This window comes from Myxine glutinosa, chromosome 1, assembly GCF_964187855.1.
Source record: "Myxine glutinosa chromosome 1, kmMyxGlut1.1, whole genome shotgun sequence".
NCBI lineage: Eukaryota > Metazoa > Chordata > Myxini > Myxiniformes > Myxinidae > Myxine > Myxine glutinosa.
In genome coordinates, this window is record NC_136261.1 from 147491791 (window position 1) to 147507297 (window position 15507).

Below are 15507 nucleotides of genomic sequence, written 5' to 3' on the forward strand. Positions count from 1 at the left end.
TTAGTTTTTACTTTAAAAACAAAACAAAAAATTAAAATTTGTCGAAGACGCGATATCGCGCTCCGTACGCCCAATTGATTATTCAAATTTCTCCGCCTTGACTATAAAAATTTCGGTTCCAAATGCTGGGCGGGGTTTTTCACCCAACCGGCGTCGACCCGCTACCTCCGGACAAAAAGATTGTCCGCTAGGTTCGAATCCCTATTTCCTGACACCAAATGTCGCGCAACCGCCGAAATTAATATCTGGCGGTCGCGGATTGCCGATCACGAAGGCTTTAACTCCGAGGCGGAAACTCAATGGCGGATTCCAAAATCGAAAACACCTAAGCGCGCGGAATAGAGGGAAGCGGCGCAAGTTCCCGCAGCCTTAACTATTGAAATCAACCAGGAAACTGCGTTCAGGTATTATGTACAAAAAGTAATACAAGGGTTTATTGAATAAAGGCAGAGACAGGAAAAACACGCGCCGGTAACAAATATCCTAAATCGGGATCCCGCACACCGACTTCAGAAACAAAACAAGGGATTATGAATTAATAAAAAGAACTCGTCATGTAAAATGTACACGCGGAGCTCGGCTTATCTGTCTTTGTCGTCTTGTATTGTTTGCCATCCACCACGGCCCCGCTCGGCCCCGATGCACCCACGAGGCCTTGCTCCAAGCTCCGATCCTCTCGCCGCCCACGAGGTCCGTGCACCAAGCTCCAAAGCACCCAACGCAGGCCAGCGGCTTCACACGAGGTCGATCCCCACACGAGGTAACGGAGGGAACACAGGTGTGACTGCACGTCTCGTCCTTCCAACTCGCTTCTCAATTGCTGCCAAACCAACTCTTAACCACGAATCCAACTGCTCTGGACTGCCTCGAAATGGTGCTCGGCTCTCCGTATAGCCTCGGCCGGTAACGTCAGCACTCAGCATTGGCGCACTGCTCTGCCAATCAGAGCCTCCACCGACTCGCCCCTGTGCACGCCCACTGCGTCACTCCAACTCTCGTCCCCTACTCCGTGGTCCTTGTGTTATAGCACGTGCTATGCGAGGTGGATAGGCCTCTCGGAGGTGTAAATGGTGGCGGCCAATTGTGGCGGGTTCTAGCCTGATTTCTTCCTAAGTCACGTCAGGGGGGGAAGGCGTCATTTATGTTGTGCTAAAGGGATCCTAACTAATGTTTACGTGGTGTGGCGGTGTGCAGTGCCAAAATGGACAAAGGTTTGGCTACCAGGTGAGACATACAAGGGCGCTACTCATTAATCCCTACCCTACCTAACACAGGAATCTCCTGGTAGATTCACAATCATACATCTTAACCCGACAAACGCCTTAACATGACTTATTACAGGTAGATTCCCTATCGCGACATCTCGAAGCATGTTACCTACTCAGATCTACTCTGCTCTAGATATATCACTACCCGAATTCGTAACACTATTATGCTATCACTTGTACTTCTCTTACTCAAATGCTTCCACATCCCCGGGCTGCCCTTTTATAATCTGCTTGTTAGTTGGAGGCTCGCACCACCTGCCATGATATGTTAATGTGCCATACAAAAATAGTACCCACAAATTCCATAGTAGCCAAACCAGGCTCGTACAGCTTGGCGAAGTTAGATAGCAATGTTTGGATTGGGCAGTGGTTATAATCATAAAAGGAGAGGGTAGAAACGTAAACATGGGTTTAATATGGTACACCATGCAACACTGAATAATTGATTGGTACATATGTGGCCTCATGCACAAAGCTACAAACGCCCACCCCTCCAAGACGAAGCTTTGGAACCTGGTGACATGTTCTATGACATTTGTACATTAACGGTACACCCCTCTTGAAAAAAAATTAATAAACTAGATGGTATTCATAGAATACTTACTCTGCGCAGTCAACTTGTTGCGAGCCAACTCTTCTGTTTTTGAACATTTTTTTCTCTGATCCAATATGGCTGCCAGACCATGTGAGCGATTAAATCATAAGTTTATATTCTCCAAGATAATTGTTGCATAGATCACGCTCAATACATTTCAAACTGATCAGACTAAGCGTTGTCCCTGTCGAATTCTGACGTCATAATTATGGCACCAATGAGGTCATCGTTAACAACACCTATTTCCCATATGGAGTTCTTTACAACGAGCCATGTTTCAATTGTTTCCATGGAGCGGTTTCGGAGATATAGAGGTGCAACGTTTTTCGATTTTTTCCAAGATGGCGTCTGTACCACGTGACCTATGACGTTATAATTATCATTAAATAATTCTACAGGAGGAGGCGCTCATATTCTGAAAATTTCGTGTCCATCCGACGAACAGTTGCTGAGGAAATTTTGTTTTATTCATACTGATCAGATCAAGCGTTGTACTTGTCGAATTATAACGTCATAATTAAGGCACCGATGACATCACCATCAACATATCTTATTCCACATGGAGAGTACTTGACAATGAGCCATGTTTCAATTTTTTCCATTGAGCGGTTTGGGAGATAAAGAGGTGTAAATTTTTTCCAAGCTGGCGTCTGTACCACGTGACCTATGACGTCATAATTATGAATAAAAAAATTATACAGGTGGAGGCGCTTTGGTGGTAAAAATTCGTGTCAATCGGACCGACGGTGGCGGAGAAAATGAATTTTTAAAATTCAGACACGTATGCCACACGGCACACGGAACACGGCACACGTACAGCGTACGGCACACAGAACACGGCACACGTACGGCACATGGAACACAGCACATGCACAGCACACGGAACATGGCACACAGAACACGGCACACGTGCGGCACACGGCACACGTACGGAACGCATACGGCACACGGCACACGTACGGCACATGGAACACGGCACACGTACGGCACACGTACAGCACACAACACACGTACGGCACACGGCACGCGTACAGCACACGACACGCGTACGGCACACGTCACACGTACGGCACACGTATGGCACACGGCACACGTATGGCACACGGCACACGTACGCACATTAATGCTGAACCCCGCTTTTCGCTTCGCGAGCACGGCGTGATAAATAGACAACGGGGGTGATATTGTGATCGGTTCCGTCCATCCAACTGTCTGTCAGTCACGATATCTTCTCCGAAACAGTTGTGCAGATATTCATCAAACTTGGTAGATATGATCGCCACATGGCAAGAAGGTACGAGAGCAGTATCATTTTGGCCCCGCCCCCTCAGGTGGGATCAAAAGGAGAAATACTGCCGAGAACCACATCAATGTGGGGTTCATGGTGCTGAGAACCTCATCAATGTGGGGTTCATGGTGCTGAGAACCTCATCAATGTGGGGTTCATGGTGCGCAAAACCTAATCAATGTGGGGTTCGCGGTGCCGAGAACCAGTCAATGTGGGGTTCATGGTGCTGAGAACCTCATCAATGTGGGGTTCATGGTGCCGAGAACCACGTCAATGTGGGGTTCATGGTGCCAAGAACCAGTCAATGTGGGGTTCATGGTGCCGAGTACCAGTCAATGTGGGGTTCATGGTGCCGAGAACCACGTCAATGTGGGGTTCATGGTGCCAAGAACCAGTCAATGTGGGGTTCATGGTGCCGAGTACCAGTCAATGTGGGGTTAATGGTGCCGAGAACAAGTCAATGTGGGGTTCATGGTGCCAAGAACCAATGTGGGGTTCATGGTGCCGAGTACCAGTCAATGTGGGGTTCATGGTGCCAAGAACCAGTCAATGTGGGGTTCATGGTGCCAAGAACCAGTCAATGTGGGGTTCATGGTGCCGAGTACCAGTCAATGTGGGGTTCATGGTGCCAAGAACCAGTCAATGTGGGGTTCATGGTGCCGAGTACCAGTCAATGTGGGGTTCATGGTGCCGAGAACAAGTCAATGTGCGGTTCATGGTGCCGAGAACCACATCAATGTGGGGTTCATGGTGCTGAGAACCTCATCAATGTGGGGTTCATGGTGCTGAAAACCACGTCAATGTGGGGTTCATGGTGCTGAAAACCACGTCAATGTGGGGTTCATGGTGCCGAGAACCACGTCAATGTGGGGTTCATGGTGCCGAGAACCACGTCAATGTGGGGTTCATGGTGCCGAGAACCACATCAATGTGGGGTTCATGGTGCCGAGAACCTCGTCAACGTGGGGTTCATGGTGCTGAGAACCTAATCAATGTGGTGTTCATGGTGCCGAGAACCACGTCAATGTGGGGTTCATGGTGCTGAGAACCTCATCAAGGTGGGGTTCATGGTGCTGAGAACCTCATCAATGTGGGGTTCATGGTGCTGAGAGCCTCATCAATGTGGGGTTCATGGTGCTGAGAACCTCATAAATGTGGGGTTCATGGTGCTGAGAACCTCATCAATGTGAGGTTCATTGTGCTGAAAACCACGTCAATGTGGGGTTCATGGTGCCGAGAACCTCATCAATGTGGGGTTCATGGTGCTGAGAACCACCTCAATGTGGGGTTCATGGTGCTGAGAACCTCATCAATGTGGGGTTCATGGTGCTGAGAACCTCATCAACGTGGGGTTCATGGTGCCGAGAACCACATCAATGTGGGGTTCATGGTGCTGAGAACCTCATCAATGTGGGGTTCATGGTGCTCAGAACATAATAATGTGAGGTTCTTGGTGCCGAGAACCAGTCAATGTGGGGTTCATGGTGCTGAGAACCAGTCAATGTGGGGTTCATGGTGCCGAGAACCACATCTAATGTGGGGTTCATGGTGCCGAGAACCAGTCAATGTAGGGTTCATGGTGCCAAGAACCAGTCAATGTGGGGTTCATGGTGCCGAGAACCAGATCAATGTGGGGTTCATGGTGCTGAAAACCTCGTCAATATGGGGTTCATGGTGCTGAGAACCTCACCAATGTGGGGTTCATGGTGCAGAGAACCTCGTCAATGTGGGGTTCATGGTGCTGAGAACCTCGTGAATGTGGGGTTCATGGTGCTGAGAACCTCGTCAATGTGGGGTTCATGGTGCTGAGAATCACGTCAATGTGGGGTTCATGGTGACGAGATTCTGAGCACCTCCATGAGGTTTCATTTTTCTGTTTTTATTTTAATGAATGTTTGGGGGGGGGGCAAAAGTTGGGGAGGGGGGAGGGGTAAGTCCCATGGGAAGGATGAGGGAAATCCTGTCTATACTCCCAGGTCTCTACTACTACACGAGCCTGAGAGGGGGCGGACCGTTCACAACCTCACATGGAAACAAACAGGACAACAAGAGACAACGAGGTCGTGACCGTTCACTACCCGAATCAAGTGATTGAATTGCGCGCTTTATATGCCGGAGAGGCGGACCTCGTCGAGGACATGCCCTACTACCGTTTGTGCTTTCTTTCCCTCTCTGTACCGTCTCCATCCCTCCGTTCAACGTCACATCGAGCTCACTCGAGTTTCCCTCATTGCGGATTTGTTGAGTAATTCTCCAAAAGGAAATATTCGAATAACTTTCCTTTAATCATCTTCAAACAGCCTCAAAAGTTGTTAAAATCACAACTCAAATCAGCCATTTAACACTTTGAAGGTATTCTGACCTCGTTCCTTCCTCTCGATCAAACCACCTCTGTCTACATATAATATTTGCTCCTTTTAAAGACGACACAACTCAAAGTTAAGCAATTAATTGGACGTTTATAACTTTCTCTAGTTAATCGATTTCGACTCATTGCAAACACAACTGAGCGAGGGGCGTTGCTTAACAATTTCATCGCAGTCAGGGAGGGGCGTGGCTTCACGATTTCAACGCAGTCAGCGAGGGGCGTGGATTCACGATTTCAACGCAGTCAGCGAGGGGCGTGGCTTAGCGGTTTCAACGCAGTCAGCGAGGGCGTGGCTTTGCCGTTTCCAGGCAGTCTCCGCGTCCTTAACAACAACCAAGCTTTGGAACATCATGTATTTGCCATCAGCAATAAGATTGGTATCGCTTGCCAAGCCAGCCGTTCCTTATAAACCGTTTCTTTGGAGTGCTTGCTTGAGTATTTAAAATCAGGGGAGCCACTTGGCGAGCGCTTTACAAGCTTATTGAGTTATGGAACACTTATGCAGACCTGTGGGAGGGTCGCAGCTCGCAGAGCCTTTCCAAATCCTTAATCTATAAACTACTATCGATTACGATGGAAACTGCAGAAACTAGAACGGCACTCAGTAGAGAGCGTACCTCCACCTGTTTGGCCATCTCACTCGATGGTGAAGAATCACTTCAAAAATTCTACTAGCCGGATCCGGATCCAGATATTCACCAAAAATGAATCGATTCTTCCTTGTCGCACACACAACCTGTCCAACAAGTATTGTCCAAATCCATACATAACTTTTTGAGATATTCTGCTATGCATCGTTTTTGGCCTTATCTCACAATGGTGAAGAATCACTTTAAAATTCTTGTAGCCGGATCCGAATCCAGATCTTCACCAAAATCTAATCATTTCGTCCTTGTCACATACGCTACATCACTGCCAAATCTCGTCCGAATCCGTCCACAACTCTTTTTTGAGATATTTTGTTCATAGACAAACGGACACAGAAACAGATTGGGGTGAAAACATTACCCCCGTCCCCTTTTGGTGGCGGAGGTAAAAATGGTCTCATCTCTCAAACGAATGCACACTGAAAGGAAATGGCATGATTCACATCTGTAAACTGCCATTTACGAGGGCAGATGTTGGCACCTATCATGGCCACAGTTGTGCTCTCCAGTTTCAAAAAACATGAATGTGTGGAATTACCTGCTGCATGGCACCCCATCCCTCCCCTATTAATATCCCATCTTTTTATTGAGGTTAATGTCGTGAGGAAAAGGACACTCGGCCATGACTGAAAGCATTAATCTTTATTGCAGTTTATATCTGTAGAGAAAACTATTACATTTATACATTTGGTGGAAAATGGTAATACTTCGATTAAGGCCTAATGCGCCATGTATGTTCATGTAGGTGGGGAATTCTTACCTGTTTTAAGGTGTGTTGAGGGAAAGGGGACTTTAGCACTGCAGCTAGCCAGGCCTGGAAGAGGGAGTGGGGTTTGTCTGATTTAGAGAGAGCTATAGGTAAATGCATCCTGTCTATTTTTCCCCTCTGTGGAACCACACGGCTGAATCGTGCAGTATCAGGTGACATGGAACACACCCTCTCACACCTACAGAAGGAGATAAACTCCTCCTCTGCTGTCCACAACTGAAACACTCATGGACCCTCAGGGCAGGAATTCCTAAGGCCTGATTGCTAGATCCACTCGGGGCGGAAACTTGTGGGGACCCGAGAGGGTGGGGATTCCAGATGGCCTTGGACTGTGAGTGGTGGAATCACTGGGGTCTCATTGGTGCAACTCCTGGCGGCAGAGACCATTGTGCTCTGTGATTGGTGAGCTTCGGAAGGCTGAGACTTGTGACACAATGGGGTTGGGTGTAAAACCCTGGCCCCAACAGTAAACATGCTGAGTCTCTATCTCAATTAGTCCTCTGTCTAATTGAGTCTGATGCTCGCTCTCTTGGACCAGCTCACAATCTCAAGCTTGGATCCACCAGCGCCATGACCACCACTCCACTGCTAGCCACTGGCTCACTCTGACTCTGGCCCACACTCCACCCACACTCTGACTCTCACTCTTCCCTTGGTGATGACGCAGCATTATGCATGTTCTGAAGAGCACAAAGCTGGAGCTTGGCAGCTTCATGCTCTTCAGTTTGTGCCTTTCCCTCTATCTTGCCTTGTTCTTGTTTGTGTGTGTGTGTGTGTGTATCTGTGTGTGTATGTGGAGCCGAAGGTGAAAATAAGGCGGTTGTCGTGTGTTGTGTGTGTGTGTGTATGTGTGTCCGAAACTCCGAAACCATATGACCCATGACGTCATTGACTTTTTTGTTCGTCATGGGTATGCGATTCTGCCTGCAAAGTTTGGCCTCGATCTGTTCAGTCGTTTTGGAGGAAATTGGATTTTAGTGGTTTTTCAGGCTTTTCACTCAAACCAATATGGCAGGTGAACCACGTGACCTACGACGTCATTATAATTTTATTTCTGCATCAATTTATACCGAGAATATGCTCAAGAAATTTCATCCTGATCGGATAGTTTCTTACTTGTCGAGTTATGACGTCATAACGGTGGCACCTATGACGTCATCATTCACATATGTTATTCGGCATGGAGAGTTCTTTGCAATGAGACCTGTCTCAATTATTTATGTGCAGCGGTTTTTGAGATATAGAGGTGCAATTTTTTTGTTTTTTCCAAGATGGCGCCCATACCACGTGACCTGTGACGTAATAATATTCACTAAAATATTCTACAGGAGGAGGCCCTACTATGGTGAAAATTCCATGTCAATCGGACCAACGGTTGCCGAGAAAATGAATTTTTAAAATGCTGACACAGCACACGCTTTACTTTACTGAAATGCAGACACGCACGTACGTACGCACGTACCCGAATGCTTAACCCTGCTAGCGCAGGGTAATTAAAACTGATACCCCCCCCCCCCCCCCCAAGGGCTGTTTCCTCCTTAAACAATAACCGTGTTAACGTGTACAAACAGCTTATTGTGCCATTGTGGTGGGAGCACCCCCACCAAAAGTAAAAAATATTATAAATCACAAACACTTATGATTACGTTTAGAAATGTCGCTCCTGTTGTTTAACACTAAAGTGAAAGGAAGGAAATCCAGGGTGTGCTCAGTTACCAAGCAGCTCACTGGTACTTGCCAAGCCAGCCGTTCCTGATCAACGGTTTTGAATGGAGTGCTTTCTCCCTTGCTTAAGCCATTTGGCTAGCACTCTAGAAGAAACTTGGAACCTGAACTCACACCCAATGTTCTTGAGGCCCGAGCCTAGATCTACCGTAATCTATATATCCCAAAGAGGAATGAGCCTTCCTGCCACTCCCGTAGGGTTCGGGTGTACTCCTATATATAAACGCCATTGTCTCTCTGTGGCTTTGCTCCTTATGCAAGGCCACATCTTTTAAGTTACAAACTCAAAACTCAGGGTACAGATACAGCTTTGTGTGAGGGGGGAGTAGAGGGTGGTGGGGATAATATAGGCTGTGTGGTCGCGGCCTCATGCGGGGGGATGGGGAGCAGGCGTAAACTCTCTATGTAAATGTATACAGTGTAGCGCTATCCGGTGACAGGGGGTACTGCAACTACTCTTTTTACCTGAGCAATACTGAGGTCAAAGCACTCTTCGCACTGGTAAATTTTTCCTCCTTCCCCCCACACCCGAAACGGAGGGGCTTGTCAAAGTCTGCCATAGTGTGAGAGACATTTCTAGCGGGAAGGGACATCAGAAAGAATGGGGGGCAAAGGTGAGGGTGGGGGGGGGGGGAAATTGTGGGGGTGGGGGGGGAAATGTGGGGGTGGGGGGGGAAATGTGGGGGTGGGGGGGAAATGTGGGGGTGGGGGGGAAATGTGGGGGTGGGGGGGGGGACGGGACATGAGGACGGGGACAGGAAGGCTACTTTCGGCAAACGCGATGACTTATTGTTCCGTCAGCAAAATGACAGGTCCCAGTAGGCTCTGCGAGTTCAAAATAAAGAACAATGTTCAAAATTAACAAACAAATTCAAGAAATTTTACAAAAAGGCAATATCTTTATCCTCACAGGAGATTGTTACTAAAAGGAAGGATCGACCATAGATAGTACTTTGGTTTTAATCAAAATCAAAAGGGATTTAGTCAAAGGAGAAAGCCTCTTGTACAAATATATTTCAGATACAATTATCACTTCATCTATTGAAGGTCCGAGGTGAAAGTTAATAATGCATTATTTTTGAATTTCATTTTCTTAAATAAATATATATATATATATATATTGATGTATTCCTTGTAAGGTGTGAGTGTTTCTCAGCCAAGGAATGACAGCAATGTGCTCATCCAAGGCGTCTTGGAACAATTCTCCAAACAAACATGATCGCATGGAGGTGACGCTAGCATGCCTAATCTATTGTAACAAACGCATTTTGAATGAAGCTGAGGCTCCTATAAAAGCACCAGGCATTCCATGTGATCTGCAGTCGAGCAATACCTGGGAGAATCTGGTGGAGCAAAAAGCAACAATGGCCTCTCACTCATCCGTCAGCTACCGCTCTGTCCGCACCGGTGGATCCAGCGCTATGATCGGCTCCAGCGGCTATGGAGGCTCCAGCAGTCGTGGAATGGGATTTGGAATGGGAACCATGGGCCTGTCAATGGGGGGAGGAAGCTCTGGAGTAGGGGGAGGAAGCTACAGAGTGGGCTCTGCAGGAATGGGAATGAGCGGGTTTGGAGGAATGGGCATTTCCAGTCGTGCTGTGGGGATGTCTGCCTATGGAGGAGGTGCGTCAGGTGGTGCTGGAGGCCTTGTTAGTGGTGGGATGCCAATGATCGGTTATGGAGGTGGTGCTGGTGGGTTTATTGGGGGTGTAAGCCCCGGGATCATGGCAAGTCCAGCATTTACTGCAGGCCGTGCCATCACCTCAGCAGGTATGTCTGGCGTGGTTGGAACTCTGGGCCCCGCAGGTGGAATGGTTCCTTCATTCATGAGCAGAGATGAAGTGAAGAACATCTTGGGCACATTGAACCAGCGCTTGGCCAGCTACGTAGATAAAGTAAGGCAGCTTACAATCGAGAATGAGACACTGGAGGAAGACCTGAAGAATCTAACTGGAGGTGTACCAATGTCTCCTGACTCGAGCGTCAATCTGGAGAATGTGGAGACGCAAGTCACTGAGATGCTGACAGAGGTGTCCAACCTGACGCTGGAACGTGTACGCCTGGAGATCGACGTGGACCACCTGAGAGCCACAGCTGATGAGATCAAGTCCAAGTAAGACCTTTTGAATGCAGACACATGGTTGTTGTTTTTAAGTTTGTACGAAATGGGGCATGGTTATTTTAAATTTCATGATTATTGTGATCATTTCAATGTTGTTTCTGTGCAGGTACGAGTTTGAGCTTGGAGTGAGAATGCAACTTGAAACTGACATTACAAACATGAAGAGGGTTGGTGAAAACACAAGATCAGCCATTGAACAATTCATACATTTGTTTTCTAAAGACGTATATATTTTTAAACAATCCAATGTTTCTTATCTTTGTTTGTAGGATCTTGAAGCAGCAAACGACATGCGTGTTGACCTGGACTCAAAGTTTCAGTTTTTGACTGAGGAGCTGACATTCCAGAGAAAAACACAAATGGAGGTAAGTTGGTTCAGAATCATCAACCTCACAAGATGTCCGGGAGATCAACTTCACAAAATGTGTGGGACATTGAGTGTTGACCATAAATAAATAATTATCATTCTCTCTTCTTGTGCAGGAAATAAACAACCTGAAGCAGCAGTTTGGCAGACTTGGACCAGTACAGACATCAGTGATTGAAGTGGATAACGTGAAGGCCGTCAACCTTACCGAGGCCCTCAATGTGATGCGTGAGGAATACCAACAGGTGGTCACCAAGAATGTCCAAGAGGCTGAGACGTATTGCAAGATGCAAGTAGGTTCCTTGATATAAGACCATGACAAATCCCAGTTCCTCTCAATATCCTGGCATTACCTCCAATGGATTAACTGCGTGACCTGTATCTCCTGTGCAGATTGATCAGATCCAAGGAATCTCCACCCAGACAACTGAGCAGATTTCCATTCTGGACAAGGAGATTAATGCTATGGAAAAAGAGCTGCAGCCACTGAATGTGGAGTACCAGAGGCTTCTTACCACAGTGAGGACTCTAATCAGGAATCATTTTATACAAATGTGAAGTTTACATCGAGGCTTGGAGAAGATAATCTTTCTGAAACAATTGAATATAACCATTTATTGTCATTTTTCTCACCTATATTCTATATTCCTGTCTCTCCACATCAGTACCAAATCCTGGGAGACAGACTGACAGATTTACAGAACAGGGAGAACATTGATCTCGTCCAGTTCCAGAACACCTACACCAGGTATGAACAGGAGATCGAGGGAAACCAGGTGGACCTGCAGAGACAGCTGGTAACTTATCAACAGCTGCTGGAAATGAAGACGGCTCTGGATTCTGAAATCGCGACATACAAGAAGCTCCTCGAGGGACAAGAGACGATGTATGTTCTTCGTCGTGTACTTCGGATAAATAAACCCTAATCTGCATGTTTTTGTTTATCTACCAAATAAATTATATTTTCATGCACGCTTCATGCCATGCCGCGTTTATGTGTTGTTGATAGATTTCCAACTAACTGTGGCTTCTGATGTTCATTTCAGGGTAAGGACAGCCATGGCTGATGACTTTGCTCACGCTACTGTTGTCAGAAGTGGAACTGCTGGTGGTGCTTCCTCAATTGGTGGGGGTTATGGGACCAGTTCAACACATGGTGTCATTTCTGGGGGCTACAGCACAGGTGGAGGAGCAAGCTACAGTGCAGGTGGAGGATCAAGCTACAGTGCAGGTGGAGGAGCAAGCTATGGTGTCGGAGGTGGTTACAGTGGTGGAACTAGTGCAGTGATGGAAGGTGGTTCCTCTGGTGGTAGTGCCATGATCGGAGGACAGAGCACGTATAGCAGCAGCTCCATGAAGAGAAGCGCCAGTGGATCTTCCAGTGGTGGTTACGGAACAAGCGGACACGACACCACCATCGTCCTTCAACAATAAATGGTACTGATGATTCTCCAGATATATTATCAGAAAAAGCATCCCTCCCACGATTATTCAATTCCCTCCTTATCCTGATAAAGATTATTGATTCATCCTGTTAATCAGACTGAATATTGAAGAAGACAAAGGATTCATGAAAAACATCTTGGTCCTGTAGGGGTTTGTCCAAGTGCATGTGTGAATGGTAGATGGGTAAACATTGCTTAATATTCACTCTCAAGGTATTAATCAAGACTTATTAAAAACTTCCAGCTCTAAAGTTCATGTCTGTTGAGGTTATATTTTTTTTACCCCTTCGACCTGAAAGTGTCTGTAATGTCATAAAATAAGTGAAACAAAAATAGTGAAGAAAACTCTTGGGAGTTTGTGCAGAATGCATGATTATTGTAAAAACAAATGTGGTTTTGACAATGCACTTGGTCTGTTTACCATGATATTTGTGCAAGAACTGCACGAACTCGAACCTTTGTGGCCTCTCATACACATTAAGTGAATAAGTGTCAGATATCTTGTGGATGTGTTTATAAGATTCCATAGTTAGACAATTTGAGTACAATGTTTGCTGAAGTATTTGTTGTGGATGAGATATATCATCAATTACACTTACAAACAAACATTTGGTCCATCATGTTAAGTACAGGAAGTAAAATATTATTTTCTCTTTTCCTTTTCAGCACTGCCCTGAGATAAAGTTGAAAATCTTGGAAGAAACTCTTCACATCAAAATATCCATAAGAAGAGGAAACCCACAAGAGATTTATATTCCAGTTGCTTTTTCAATATTCATAACCGGAAGAGGAAAACACAATTATATTTAAAATGCACATCTTCCAAGGAATTAAAAGTGCTCATATAATTTGCTTGTGATGTCCTCGAGGCAAAATAAATAAAATATCACATCAATGCTAAACATTTGTGTCTTGTTTTATTTCCCCCACGATTGAGATTCATGGGTATGAGCGGATCCAGGAATTTCAAGACGGAAGAACGGATGGGGGGAGGGGTACACCAAGTCATAGTGCCAAAGGGAGGTAGGGGTGGGTGGCATTGTCTGGGTGTCCTCCCCAAGTAAATTTTGAAAAATTGATCGTTGGAAACTGCATTTCCTGCGTTCTTGAAAGTTTCTGCAGTTCCTTGTCTTCCCTGGCCCAATAGTTCAGCAGATTCGCGATGACTGGTGGACCAAAGTGGCGAACTGGGGAGATGACTTCCCAGCTGTTCCTTCGTGAAAATAACAATGACCACACTGTGGTCACAACCTGCAACAAAATCTGCTAATGGGCAGATTGGGAAACGTGTATTTAAAGCACTCTTAAAATATGAACAGTGCCTTTGGGAAACACACATTTAATGCGCTATTAAATAATTAACTCGACACCTCTTATCCAAGTCACCATCGCTACAGTTATATCAGAAAGAGCTGATTCGTCACAAGGTCGTGGAAGGTTAATCCCATTGTTCAAAAAGTAAAGGACGTAACTCTATTTTTGTTCTTACTTTGCGTAACGTTTGATTACCTTGCATGCGTTCTGATGTGCTGATTGGAAAACGCGCATTTAAAACACTCTTAAACTAGATGGTATTCATAGAATACTTACCATGCGGTCAACTTGGTGTAAGCCAACTCTTCTATTTTTGAACGCTTCTTTTTTTTAATCCAATATGACTGCCAGACCACGTGAGCGATGACATCCTAAATTTATATTCTATAAATAATTGTTGCATAAATCATGCTCAATAAATTTCAAACTGATCAGACTAAGCGTTGTCCCTATCGAATTATGACATCGTAATTATGGCACCAATGACGTCATCGTTAACACCGATTCTCCATATGGAGTTGTTTACAATGAGCCACGTTTCAATTTTTAAAATGCTGACATGGCACACACTTTACTTTACTGAAATGCACACACAAATGTTATATTTTCTTCAAAAATCGTCGGAATTTCGCCAAATCTGTTTTGGTCGTGTGTTAATATACCTCAGCGATTGATAAATCTGAAATCAGAATTTTATTTGAGGTCAAAATGACCCCGTGAGGTCCCTCCGTACTTTTCCTGCTCATCATTTGCAGTGTGATAATTAATTCTATGCCCACACTAGAAGACTTCTTCTTCACGCAATAACAACTTCTAGCTTCCAGACCGTACATCCAATCATCTTGAAATTTTGCACACATGTTACACTTCATTGCCTCTAGTATAATATAAAGTTTCACGTCGATCAATGAAGCGGTTCAAGAGTTATAAAAAAATTATATTTTCGTTTAATTATTTATATCTGCCAAACCACGTGACCTATCGCAATTTTCAAAAGGTTATTTTAGTAGACTGATATAGTGGGGCGGCTTAGCCCAAATATTCAAAAGAATTGTGCATTTTGTGATACAAGCACCAAATTTGGCACACTAGTAGACTATCATATTATGAAAAGATCTGGATATTGGGCCATCTCAGATTCAGAGATTTGATTTTTGCAAGATTTGCAGATTTTGCAAGCTGAGATTGCAACGCCAGGGACGGCCGACTCCTTCCTACGAGCTGCCCACGTCACCCGCACAAGAAGAGCTCATCAAATCACTGCAGCGGCACTGCACATCCTGCAACACCATGCGTATGAACGCCACTGTATGACATATGCTGATGATGCAGAAGACCTGCCTGAGTTCGAAGACTGGTGTCACCAGAGAGGAGAAGACATTCCCAACTTTCAGTACTGGGCAACTGTGCTGGAACTAGAGATGTTGGTACTGGTCTCCGTGCGTTCTCTGCGGCAGGCTTCATTCACGACGTACCTTGATGCCCTGACGGAACTGGTCCCATGGTTCCATGCCTTAGACCACACACACTATGCCAGGTGGGTCCCTGTTCACCTGAGGGACACGGTTGCACTCCCAATGAAGCACCCAGATGTAGCCA

At 45.8% G+C, this 15507-nt stretch overlaps 1 protein-coding gene across 1 annotated transcript; it reads left to right on the forward strand.

The window, feature by feature from the left end:
• Window positions 1-9985: 9985 nt before the first annotated feature.
• LOC137429242 (thread biopolymer filament subunit gamma-like) lies at window positions 9986-13496 on the forward strand. The gene is made up of 8 exons (XM_068119223.2): window positions 9986-10773; window positions 10889-10949; window positions 11052-11147; window positions 11266-11442; window positions 11543-11668; window positions 11815-12035; window positions 12196-12586; window positions 13261-13496. Exons 1-7 carry the CDS (start codon window positions 10025-10027, stop codon window positions 12581-12583), a joined length of 1818 nt encoding a protein of 605 aa, XP_067975324.2. The 5' UTR covers window positions 9986-10024; the 3' UTR covers window positions 12584-12586; window positions 13261-13496.
• The last annotated feature ends 2011 nt before the right edge of the window (window positions 13497-15507 follow it).

Excerpts from the sequence above, each read along its gene's own strand:
- LOC137429242 (XM_068119223.2), top strand. The coding sequence starts at position 10,025 with ATGGCCTCTCACTCATCCGTCAGCTACCGCTCTGTCCGCACCGGTGGA. Across the intron at positions 11,148-11,265 it reads AGAGAAAAACACAAATGGAG|GAAATAAACAACCTGAAGCA; the intron begins GTAAGTTGGTTC and ends CTTCTTGTGCAG. Across the intron at positions 11,669-11,814 it reads ACCAGAGGCTTCTTACCACA|TACCAAATCCTGGGAGACAG; the intron begins GTGAGGACTCTA and ends TCTCCACATCAG.